At 32.5% G+C, this 13,572-nt stretch overlaps 2 protein-coding genes across 6 annotated transcripts; both read right to left on the bottom strand.

Annotated features, from left to right (window-relative positions):
• Positions 1-4,409: 4,409 nt before the first annotated feature.
• Positions 4,410-13,365, bottom strand: LOC107032167. Of its 5 annotated transcripts, XM_027912581.1 has the most exons (7): positions 8,514-10,420; positions 8,361-8,438; positions 7,980-8,046; positions 6,130-6,577; positions 5,480-5,761; positions 5,162-5,251; positions 4,410-5,087 (listed from the first exon to the last, which is right to left on the bottom strand). In XM_027912581.1, exons 4-7 carry the CDS (start codon positions 6,199-6,201, stop codon positions 4,809-4,811), a joined length of 723 nt encoding a protein of 240 aa, XP_027768382.1. In that variant the 5' UTR covers positions 6,202-6,577; positions 7,980-8,046; positions 8,361-8,438; positions 8,514-10,420; the 3' UTR covers positions 4,410-4,808. The 5 variants fall into 5 exon arrangements, with proteins under 5 accessions (XP_027768382.1, XP_027768384.1, XP_027768381.1 ...); XM_027912583.1 differs by lacking the exon at positions 7,980-8,046 and having other exon boundaries at positions 6,180-6,577; positions 8,514-10,421; XM_027912580.1 differs by lacking the exon at positions 7,980-8,046.
• Positions 9,614-10,463, bottom strand: LOC114074481. Its single transcript, XM_027912584.1, has one exon. The coding sequence runs from the start codon at positions 10,433-10,435 to the stop codon at positions 9,809-9,811; it is 627 nt and encodes a 208-aa protein (XP_027768385.1). The 5' UTR covers positions 10,436-10,463; the 3' UTR covers positions 9,614-9,808.
• Positions 13,366-13,572: the final 207 nt, after the last annotated feature.

Genomic DNA, 13,572 nt, shown 5'->3' on the forward strand with positions numbered 1-13,572 from the left:
ACACTATTCAAGAATTGCTTAATTAATATTCATACTATATTAATCTTTCATGGTTCCCACAACCCTAGTTATGGATTTGGTTACCCATATTAGTAAGACCATAATTCATATTTTTAGATGATAAAATCATGAACTTACGTAATAAGAAGAATAAACCCATAATTTTACTTGAGTTTCAAAGTCAAACTCTTCAAAACAACTTTAGAAATAAATAATCACAAAAGTTTTCAAATTAATCTCAAAAGTCAAGAACTAGAACAAGAATAATAAAGTTTAACACCCAAAAACGAAGTTTACATGCCCTATATATAGAAAAATTAGTCCTAACTAAAAAGGAAGCAAAATAAGGAAATAGTATTTCATAACACATCTTAAATCCATGACATTGACCTATGGTCCCTAGATCAATCCACGGTCAGTAGGTCCTTCCCTAACTGGGGACTTGGGCAAATCTTCAATCTTCCAAAGTCAGCATCTCTATGCAAATAACGGATCAACTGTTCTAAGACCCCGAAGATGACCTAGGTTAACTAGAGACTAACATGTTGTTATTTATGTTCTAAGGTCCTAAATATGTCTAATATGTTGTATAGAGTCAGTAGCTAAAGTATTTGGTGTGTTGGAAGTCAAACGTGAAGGGACGACTAAGACGTTCGACAACTAAGTCACCTAAATGTATGTTATGTGATTCTATGTGTTTATGTGTGTTTCATGATGTTTTAATGTTCTTAATTGATTTAATATAGCATGTATAGTCATTTTTTAGAGTTTCGAGAAGTTTAGAGGTCAAACGACCAAGAACGTCCAAGGTGTTCGAAAAACATGTCTTGAGTTGAACTTGTACGTCTACGCGAGTTTCATCGAGTTTTATGTTTTAGTTTTGGATAAAATTCATGATATAGGTGTTAAACTTATATACGGTCGTATTTGTATTGGAAACGTCCGGGAAATTATCCCCAAGGACCACCAAAGGGTCCTTGAGGAAGGACCCAAAATCAGTGTGCAGGCTGTCCCATGCGGACCCTAGCGACGGAGCAGTCAACGGCGAGTATCAATATATATATATTCATTTAAAGTATCAATATTCTTAGAAGTCTATCTCACTTTTTTATAAATTAGTTCAATCATCCAAACTCAACTTGAATGTTATGATACATTCTTAAATTTGTTAGATAGATTATCTTCAAACATCAAAAGAATCATATTCACAACGGATGTAGCATAAGTTTCAGAAGTCGATACATTATTATTTGACTGAAATCCTAATACACACAGGATGTTGATACAATAAAGGAACAAAGAGACATGAAGCTTGTATCCAAGGAAGTTATTGTAAATACAACTTTATATATATGAAATATTACTCATTGAATGGATCATTATAACAAAATAATTTGTATAACCAATTAGGACGATGAAGTAATGTTCGCACCAAAACATCTAAACAATTAACTGATAAATTGCAACATAATATCCCACTTCCAGATAAAGTATCAGTACAGATTGATACATTGATAAATTTTAAATATATTCAAGGCGTGCTTATTGAGTATTGAATGATATAATTTTTTTATTTTTACTGAAAGAAATATAGGATTCGACCAATCGATATCCATTTCTTATGGAACCCAAGAAGCTATAGAAGCACTATTTTCTGGCCTTCAGACTGTTTGATTGTTCAATGATTGAGTATTGTCAAGTATAATATATCAAATGAAGCACACCAATTGTTGCCGGACAGTAACTTACCTATGGAAATATTAAGAAATGAAATTGTCTTGTATGAACAAACAGAGACCCCTGTTCAATGAAATAGGATGTCATTACAGATTTTGAAATTACCCGATTTGACTGAATTTGGATCCTGTGACAAAGGAAAATAGAAGTTAATTTAGATGTTTGACCAATCGCACATTCAACAGATGTTGTATTTCTTACCAACCTCTGTCTCATTTATTGAAAGAATATTGTGGATTTCAAAAGGCCTCCTTAAAACTCATGATAACAAGTAACACTTTGATATTTTTATATGGCAATATATCATATTGTTTTAACTTGTATTGAATTGTTATATCCATACAGAAAATCAAAAGATGATAAATACATAGTTAAATCATCTTCATTGAATTTTAATACATGGACTTTGTAGGTTCTTTTCCCACGGACAAAAAATAGTTTTAAGGCATATCTCAGCTAAAAACGTTGAACATATGAGGTATGATGAAAAGACAAATTATGTACATTTATGATACATTTGATCTTTCGTATCAATATAGTATTTATAATATAGAGAAAAGACATAAAATCACCACCGAAGTTGTCCCGAATTTTTAAAAAGAAACCTTAACTTTGCGGGTGTCCTATTACCCCATTGAAAAATTTCACAATCATATATATACCCCATTTTTCAGCCAATACCACTTATACAAAAATATTTGTAAATCACGCACTAATAGTCACTTGACACGTGTTAAAAGTAATTTTTTATTATTTTTATATAATTTCTTTGATTTTTCTTTTTCTTTTTCCTTTTTTTTCTTTTTTTTCTGGTTCTCTTTCTTCTTCGCCTCAATCCTATATCTTCTGTCATTTCTTCTTCTAGAAGAACAGTCGCCAAACCCACTGTTGTAGGGAGGAATTTTCCGGCAGCATTATTGATTTTTTGTTAAACTACCACCAATTAATTTATTTATGAAAATAAATATCATAAAATATTCAAAATATCACTAAGTCAAAATCTGACATTTAGATCACCTTCTTCTCCAATTTCTTACTCCCAAATCGAGTTTTCCATAGTTTCACTATTCCCAAATTTCAAACTTGATTTGTAGGAGGAATAAAATCACCAAACTAATTTGTTTTTTAAAATAAAAAAGAACAAGAATGAACACAATAACATTAGTTTAGAAAAAAAAATGAAGGAAGACATAGACGCCCAAGAAACATGGGTAAGCTAATGATGGTAGGGAAGATGAGAAAGAAGATTTGAAAATTACAAACTATTCCTAATAAAGCTTTAAAAAAATTAATACATGGGTTTTGTATTTTTTTTCAAAATAAGTCAAATTGGGAGTGCCACATGGCAATTTTACGTTGGTCTGAAGTTGTATGAATAGTCCTTCACGTGCTCAAATTCCATGACAATACGACTGGTGTTAAAATTAATCAAAAATGTATATTTAATTTGGATTTAGATAGTTTCGTGGGGTAATAGGACACCCACAAAGTTAAGGTGTCTTTTTAAAAATTCGAAACAACTTCAGTGGTGACTTTATGTCTTTTCTCTATAATATATAAATATCAAATCATACAATATAGATTATATTAATGAGTGATTTTTGTTCTTTATCATATTGACTAACATTTTATTTTACTTTTCATTTATGGCAGTACATCAATGTAGTTTTTTACTACTTAACGAAGAAGTCAAAACTACGCAGCCCCAGATTTAGCACAGTCAATTGTTTATTCAGTACATATGTCAATGATGAAAACACAAGGTACCGCAACATCCCTCTTGATGATAATTTAATTATACATGAGCACATGGCGTGCGGGAAAGTTGTATATGCATTAGAGAGGTCAATTGAAAATATAATCAAAGAATTTTTCATCCCGGCTAGATTACCGTGGCATCTAGCTGATGATATATGCATTTTGGTGAATTCCGATAGGAAGTTCCATTGGGTGTTAGTTGTTGTTTAAAGAGAGGTTCATAAGCATGTAGTATTCTTCATTGAGTACAAGAATCACTAATAAAAGATTGTTAAAAGAGACCTCATGAGGACTCTTTTCCAAAAAAAGAGACCAAAAAGAGACCTCAGCGATAGGTCACTATAATGTAGGTAGCTTTTTTGTAGAGACCTCATGAAGTCGCAAAATAGAGACCTCCCGAAGTCTCCAACTTTTTTTCCAAATTTTCTAAAAAGGGACCACATGTGGTAGCTAATTTATTATTATTTATTTATTTATTTATCAACAAAAGAGACCGCATGAGGTCACTATTTTATTATTTATTTTTATTTTATATTTATAGATAGAGACTTCATGAGGTCTATATACTTATTATTTTGAATAGAGACCTAATGAGGTCTCTTCTATCATAACACAAAAGATAAATAGCGACCTCCATGTCACATTATTTTGATGAAACGAGACCTTGTGAGGTCACTTTAATGTATTTCTAAGAATCAAATTGCAGAAATGTGACCTCATGAGGTCTCCCCTTAGCAATTTCTTAAAAATAAAATGCAGTGAAGTGACCTGAAAAGATCTCTTTTCTAGAAAAAAATTGACACCTTATTAATGCTTTTGCAGCTTCCCACCTGTCATTCTAATTCAATATATATTCTAATCAGCCAAATCAATCTCAAAGAGCTGCCGACGATCGATCAATACAACAAAATACATTTACTAATATTATGCTTCAACTCAAAGTAATTCAAATTCCAAAGAACAAACATTAAAGTCAGTTAGTTATATAATAGGATTTCAAAGATATCTAACATTAAATAAACACATAATAAGTCTCATAAAATAACCTTAACATAACAACTTTAGACTATCTAATGCAACTCTTATCTTCAATAATGCGGCAATGAGTTTTCCACATCTTCCTCGTCATCTTCCTCACTACTAGACTCCTCCATCAAATCTCTTTGTTTACCATATGCTGGAGGTTGAGATTGAGAGGGTCGAGGAGGGAAAGGGACATCACTGGGACAAGAGGTAATCCCTCCTGAAGCAAGTAATGCATCAAATTGAACCTTAAGACCAGCAAATTCTATGTCCCTCCTCCTTTCCCTAACCTACGAGGCTTCAACTTGACTAGATAGCTTATATATCGTATGCTTCAAATCAAGATTAGTCTTCCTCAATTCATCATCATGGGAACTAGATAGGACTTCTAGCTTAGAATGAAATTCACGAAAGGCCCTTTGCGGCATGCCATAAGCATATCCATATCTAGTTGGACCACCAACATAGTCCAGCCAAATTCTCTCGGCCTGCTCTTGGCTAATTGACATGCCTTGGTTGTCTTCTGGTAAAGTTTGGTGGAAATCCTCGAAGGTTTGAAGATTTTGATTCTGAATTGAACGATAAGAATGTTAGAATATAAATTTGAAAATAAAGTAATTATTATTTCAAATTAGAGGCCTACATAGGTCAGTTGAGCTCGTGGCTCAACCCAAACGTCTGGATCTCCATGATTTTTCTTCTTCCTTGTGTGTGTAAACTTGAATGCTTCAGCCTGAGTTACAGACCATGAGACCATTACTACTGGAACAATAACAATAGATTCGCCTAAGAAAATATCTTTCTGGGAAGTGCTACTAATGAAAGATTTATATGAGCAATGTCATTTTGTTCAAGTTTATTAGAGCTAGAGATTTTAAGGTCGAGGAGTAAATTTCTATGTTAAATAAAGATGAAGTTCTAAGATTTATATAGAAGAAAGAAGATTGACGATGACGCATACCAATTTTCTCCTCACATTTCCTTGACTCTGTGCCCCGCTTGTGTGTAGAGAACCACCCTTAGTAGATGATCTGGCCTTCTTGCCGATCTCGCTCATCTGCTTGAACCTTGCATTCGTCTCCCAATGTTCAACTAACTTCTCCCAATCCTCAAATAAAATCCATCGAGGCTTCTTATCTTTTTTACGAGCTTTCAGAAACAAACTAGAAAGTAGACACCCAGCTTTCTTGTGAAGGTTTGCACAAATTTGAGTCTCGTGTTCCGGACACCAAGCACACTTTTTCTGCAATGACAAGACACATTTTTATAAACACACCTTATTGAAGACAAGTATTTAAATAGAGTTAAAGCAATAAATTTTAATATATTCAAAACTCCAAAAAAAAATTGTCTTCTAAGATTAGCTGGCATCTTGCCCTAACTCGAAAATGAACCTATATAAAGATCTTTGATAGTGCGAGAAATGATCCTTACAGCATCATCTGGATTAAAACTATAACAAAAGTTTAAACACTTAAAGGTTAAAACTAAGAAAATTAAGAGATAATCTTAAACTAAAAATATTTTATAAGAAAATATATCATATGTGTAGCCGTCAGGCTCTATGACCAGTCCATTGTATATATCCCTCACACCAACTTGTGTATGAACCTGATCATGTGTGGCTGATTGATTTGTGATAGGAGTGTCAGGGCTGCTGCCTTGAATGTGAAGACTAGACATCCCAAGATTTGAAATAGATGATGATGAAGGTTGTGAGTTTGTTGGGTGTGATTAACTGTACAAGAGACACTGGATGTCGGTCGCTGATACTCGGGAGGCAAATGAGTGTATCCATTTGGGGTAGCATATCCGGATGTGGGCATCATTACAGGCACCTGATGCATATAGGTCGATGGAGATGAATCTATCGAGTCAACTGAATATAAGACGCGGTCTGCCTAGAACTTCAATGTACCGGAGTGTCTCGTGTTGGGAGAGATGGTGTGGAGTCTGATCTGATGTGTATCGCAGTCGATCGCCTAGTAATCATGCTATCTTTTTTCTTCTTCTTTTGGGGAGAATTATCAATAGCTTTATTCTTCCCGCCACCTGCCATCTAAGTAACCAAAGCATTTGAAGGCAGTAAGCATGATATAGAGACAACTATACATCAGATATTTTCTGGTTCATGTTTCTTCAGAAGAATGGCATGACAATCATTCTGCACTTTAAATTCCACAAGATTAAACACTTCAAATTGGTGTGCTTTAGGGAATCCAGAAAAAAATCTTTACAACATAAATGTGCTCAAAAACACAACATCAGTAGATTTATCAATATAATAGTATAATTAGACTTTCTATATGTGGATAAATAAACTGAATCTCTAGCCTGTTAAATCAGTAGGCCAGATTGTATAATGCAAGAGATATTTATGATCATCTAGTTTGTAATATCATATTATGACAAATTTGATTTGTTTCAAGATTTATGCTACGGACTATAAAAAATCACAATATATATTGATTTTCCTCATCTCCTAACGAGATATCAATATGAACTTGTCAAATTGCAACTCAAAAGGAAAACATACAATTGGTAAAGATAAACCACAAGTCAAATTATATTGAATGTTATTAAAATTAAGTTCAAGAAAATAAAGTTGTTTGAAAATCTAAATATAAGAAATTGAACATGCTAATTGCTATTCCTCCTCAACCTCATTCTCTTCTTCTGACCATTCTTCAGATTCTGTCCATTCTAATTCATCTGGCCATTCTTCCTCATCAATTGATTCATTTACCCCTTCATCTGTTAGTTCTTCTAACTCAACCTCTTCTAATATGTGTTCAGGATGCTCTAAATCATTTTCGAACTCAACATCCACTGTATGGTGAACACTTGATATGTCGTCATCTTGGTATGCGACATCCAAAACGTTTTCAACTTCTACATGCCCCATGGGTTTGGTTTTAATTACCACCCACCAATCTGATTTATTTGGACGCAAGGGATAAGGAGCATAGTACACTTGTTTAACATTTTGTGCGATGATGAAAGGATCATATGCCCCATACTCTCTTGTGTGTCTTACTTCGATGATATTATATTATTTGATTTGTCTCGTACCTCTTTTGGGTGTTGGATCAAACCACTTGCATCGAAACATTACAAAATATTTTTTTGGCCTTCCAGAGTACTCCATTTCTAAAATCTCCTTGAGTACTCCATAATAATCAACTCCATCCTTATTTCCATCACCACCTTTCACCCAAACTCCATTATTTTTAGTTTTTTATGTTTGGAGAATTCTTCAATATTTAATTTAAAACCATTTACAACATATTTATCCATTGTATAAATCTTAATGGGTCCCCAAGATATATCCTTCAAAAATTGATTGAATTTACCATTTTTGTGTCATAAACCTATAAATATTTGAGAAGTAGGAAATTATCATCAATAAAATATAAATCTTTCAAATAATTATATCATTATTACAATATTATAAGACTTACATAATTTTTAAATCATGTTGAATAATACTCAAATACTTTATCATTGCCATATAAATGCACGAAGTAGCTGTCAAAGAGGATGAATATTGAGTTAGTTCATTTACCTGGTAATTACATATTAAGTGCAAACTAATATCAACTTACTAAACATATTGTTTAACTTGTGGACAATTCAACAAGATATGTATCGATGCAGACTTAAACTACATTGCATTAAGATCCCTCCTTGTATGTTTTTTTGAACCTTTGCCTGGTTGATTGAAGATTGATAGTGGCTTTGCAAGAGGATTAGACTCACCACCATCGTCATGACGATTGGGTCTATTTCGCAAGCATGGCACATTAATATCAAAGTAATAAGAACCAAAATTAGTTATTTACCTAGCAAGATAGGCTTCAACCATTGCTCCCTCAAGTCTATGTTTTTGCTTCATACCCCGTTTAGACTTGACATTAGTTCTACATTATATTATATCATAATTAATTTTAACAAAATATTGTTATATAGAAAAATATTAAGAGTTAAACACTTACCTCTCATATTGATACATCCATCTATATTGAACCGGGCCTCCGAGACGGGTTTCATGCACTAGATGCACAGGAAGATGCTCCATAACATCCCAAAATCCAGGTGGAAGAATCTTCTAGAGCTTATTTGTAATTATAGGAATATTTGGTTCCATCTGGACGAGGTTGTCTTCTTTCATAGTATTAGAACACAAGTCTTTGAAGAACAAACTAATTTCAGTCATAGGTTTCCAAATTCTATCATGAAAGCCACTAATTGCGATGGGGAGTAATGTTTCCATGAAGACGTGACAATCATGACTTTTCAAACCATGTAACTTTCCATGCTCCATATCAACACGTTTCCCCAAATTTGAAGCATGTCCATCAGGCATCTTAAGTTGCTCGACCCATTCACATATTTTACGCTTTTGATCCATTGTAAATGAATAATTAGCCTTAGGCTTGAAGAAAAACTTGTTTTGTTACTCCTACAACCATAACTCTCTTCGCCTACAGTATTCTGGTAAGTCCATTCTAACTTTAACATTATCTTTTGTCTTTCCACGATATCCATTACTGTGTTAAATAAATTATCAAAGTAATTTTTTTTGATATGCATGACATCAAGATTATGTCGAAGAAAATTATCCTTCAAATATGATAACTGCCAAAATATACTCTGTTTTGTCCAATTATGAGTAACACCATATCCATCAAATTTGTAAGGTTGTTCTTCTGTAACCTTTGGAAGGTGTTGAACCCTCTCCCAAACTTGTTCTCCAGTCAATATTAGAGGTGGACATCCTCATTCAACAGTTTTCTTTTTTAATGCATTTTTCATACTCCTAAACTCATGGTCCATTGGCAAGAATTGACGATGACAGTCAAACCAAGATTTTTTTTTACCATGTTTTAAAGTGAAAGATTTAGTATTTTCCATACAGTAAGGACAAGCTAACTTTCCAGTTGTCATCCACCCTGACAACATTCCATACGCAGGAAAATCATTAATGATCAACATTAACGCAGCCCGCAAATTAAAATTTTGCTTAAGAGACACATCAAATGTTTCAACCCCTTGAACCCACAGTTGTTTCAATTCATATATCAAAGGTTGCAAGTACACAACACCCAAGACTTTTGGATTGCAGGGGCCAAAAATGACACAATTCTGAAATATATATGGACTGGTATTACACATCTCAGGTGGAAGATTACATGGTGTTAAAATACAAGCCAACAAGAGTAAGGTGCAGCAGAAACAGAATGTCGAGTGAATCCATATGAACATAAACCTAATCTAATGTTTCCTGGTTCTACTGCAAAATCGGGATAAGTTCTATCAAAATGCTTCCAAGCCTCTCCATCGGATGATGACACATAATACCAGGTGGTCTTCTGTTTTCATGGTGCCATCTCATATGAGGAGCAGATCTATTTGATGCATATAACCTTTTTAACCTTGGTATAAGAGGTAAGTAACGCATCGTCTTAACAGCAACTTTTTTCACACTAGGAGCAAGCTTATACCTAGATTTACCACAAAAATTACAGGATTCAAAATCAATATCATCCTTATAGTATAATACACAACCATTCTCACAACAATGGATTCTCATCGATGACAGTCCTAATTTTGACACCAACCTCTTTGCCTTATAGAAATTATCAGGTATCTCTGGTTTTGGATCAACTAAATCATGCATAAGGTCAATCACAGAATCCATTGCCCCTTGAGAAAAATTCCAATCTGATTTGATATTTAATAACCTAAGATCAATAGACAACTGGGAGTGAGGACTCCCCTCACATAAAGGCCGACTAGCAGCTTCCAATTGTTCAAAGAAAGTTCTACTTTTATCGTTGGGAGTTTCTTCAACGTTATTATTACCAAATTCAAAATCAGAATGCACCCCATACGCATCCTGAACCATTTCATTCATTCTATAATTTTGGAGTTAATACCTCAGATGGTCACTCAACTTTGCACTATTCTCTCAGAAAGTCACTCAACTTTCAATTTTCCCTTAAAAGTCACTCAACTATGCACTCTTCTCTCAGAAAGTCACTCAACTTTCAATTTTCCCTCAAAAGTCACTCAACTATCCACTCTTTCCTCAGAAAGTCACTCAACTATCCACTCTTTCCTCAGAAAGTCACTCAATCTATTAAATTATTTTTAATTAAAATTTATTGATATTAATTATTTATATAACAAACCAAAAATTTTAAAAAATAAATTAAATCATTTAGTGATCCACCCACCTAACCCGACCCATTAAAAAATATGATATGACCCATTTTATTTTATCTTTAATCCTAAATTAATCTAATCCTAATTCAAGGTTAAAGAGAGGGATTAATTTAGGATTAAAGATAAAATAAAATGGGTCATATCATATTTTTTAATGGGTCGGGTTAGGTGGGTGGATCACTAAATGATTTAATTTATTTTTTAAAATTTTTGGTTTGTTATATAAATAATTAATATCAATAAATTTTAATTAAAAATAATTTAATAGATTGAGTGACTTTCTGAGGAAAGAGTGGATAGTTGAGTGACTTTTGAGGAAAAATTGAAAGTTGAGTGACTTTCTGAGAGAAGAGTGCATAGTTGAGTGACTTTTGAGGGAAAATTGAAAGTTGAGTGACTTTCTGAGAGAATAGTGCAAAGTTGAGTGACCATTTGAGGTATTAACTCTATAATTTTGTGTATTAGATTTCAACTTAGTACTAGTTTCACCAACAACATAGTTTTGAAATACATCAAAACTATTATCAATTTCTCCATGACTAGTCCACAGTGTGTATTCTTTTTTAAATCCATTTCGATAAGATGAAGCTCAAAAATATCTGGTTTTTCATAATTCATACATTGACATTTGTTACAAGGACACTTAACCAAGCCATTACGTTGAAAAGGTTCTAGTGTCTTTGCATACTCCACAAAACCAGCAACACCTTCTACAAATTCAGGCCTCAACCACATTCGATCAAAATTAGTCATATAATACATCCAACTACGATCCATCTACACAAAAATCACAAATTTGAATTTGTTAAACATTAAATTAAGTTATAATTACAATCCTAGAAAAATTTTGTAACATTCTACTTAAGAATTTACAATCCTAAAGTCATCATACTTTGCATCACTAAAGAGTCATAACCTCTATATTTTAGTGTTACAAAAATTAGTTGTTCACTTATTTTCAAACCAAAAGGAAAAAAGTCACTTTTTGTTTCTATTCTTGAACTTATTTTGTTTATCTATGCAAATCTTTATCTTTAGGAACTTATAAAAAAAGAGACGACAAAAAGTTAAGTTGTAATTATACACAATATCCAACAATCAATTAAAGTTCATCTGACTAATTTTATCTCTAGTAAAGTATGTCATCAAATACAAAAAATAAAATTAAGGTGTCCAAGAAAATCATGTGCGACCCTGAAGTTTTTAGTTGGATAATCACAACTAAACAGACAAGTCAAAATTTAGCAAATTTGATTTTTTTTTAAAAAGATAACAAGAAACTCAACAAACAGTAGAATATATGTATAAGTCAAGGAAAATAAAATTTTTCTTTTCCAGTTAAATCTTAAAAACAATAAACAAAAACATAAACTACAGTCCCATATATAATATTCTCACTAATTGGTGATATTGTCACAGTACATACGACTCATTTGATTTTACTTTTTATTTTAGTTCAAAATAACTTATAAATAAGCAAAGAAAATATAAGAAGAGAACAAGAAACAATGTAAAACAATAATTATTTTTTCCTATAAGAAATTCTATAAAATCTCATTCGTGGTACAAAAGCAACACTAGTGGAAACTACTTCACTAATTACTTTGTTTGGAAATTTTCCTACTATTGATGGTGAACCTTGATTCTCTCATTAACCAAACATAATCATTCTTGTGTATTGCACTTGTTGGATGACCCTCAAACAATTCAAAAGACCACTTTCTTATACATTTATGAGTATTGATTGTGTCTGTTGGAAAGTAATTTTAGACTAGTTAATATAATTTAGATCCTTGAGAGTCTACACGCATAATCATATTGTCCTTTGAGAATATTCTAAAAGACTAAATTTTGGGACCCTTAAGATTTGGAAGTGCCCTTACCCATCCTTTAAACCATCTCGACAAATCATTTCAGTTGCACCTACTGCAGCTATAGTAGTAAATTATATAATGATTTAACAGGGGGAAAACAAAACAACATTTAATGACATGAAGCAAATATACACATCATCTATACTCAGAATTTATCAAATCTTTTTATATTTGAATCTGCAATCATTCTCTGAACTAAAATTATGCACATTGCTTCCATCCTACCACTCCTCTTCTTCCTCAAACTCGAGCTAAGAAGAGTATTTCACATGTGATAATATTCACATTGTAAGTCTACACTTTTCTGTTTCTTGTATAACTCAAGGTGTAATATAATCAAAAATTTCATTAGAAGAACACATCGATCAACCACAGTACATTCAAAATTCATTGTGATCTTCAAAGGTGTATCATAATTAGACTATACACCAGCCATGAAACCCCATTCCACATACAATGTTGCGACCGGGAAATCATTATGCTAAAGTTTTGATTGAATATCATCAAGAATTACACCTTAAATTAAAAAATTAAAAGCTTCAAAATTACCTGTTAGAGTCTCCACAAATCGATCACGACAGTAATTAGGGCTTCAAAGACTGAGTGATCAGTTGATGGAGGGTCAATCGATATGTAATTACGCAGCTACACAATCGTTGTGAAGAAAAGGGAGAAAGAGATGTGTGCTAAGTTAGGGTTAAGTGAAAGCAAATGTGGGAAAGAGATTGCTATGTTAATTGAAAAATAAATGCCTCTTATTTTAAATTTTATTTCCCTTTTTTAGTCAAACTTGGTCACTAATATTTATATTTAATATTATATATTTAAAATAAGAGACATCAAATTTGGTCAAAAGTATTTAAAATAAGAGACCTCATAAAGTCTCTTATTTTAAAATATTATTAACTAAATTTGACAAAAAAAGGAAACCTCAGAAAGTTTTTAAAATTTA

The sequence above is a fragment of the Solanum pennellii genome, chromosome 10, assembly GCF_001406875.1.
Source record: "Solanum pennellii chromosome 10, SPENNV200".
In the NCBI taxonomy this organism is placed as follows: Eukaryota; Viridiplantae; Streptophyta; class Magnoliopsida; order Solanales; family Solanaceae; genus Solanum; species Solanum pennellii.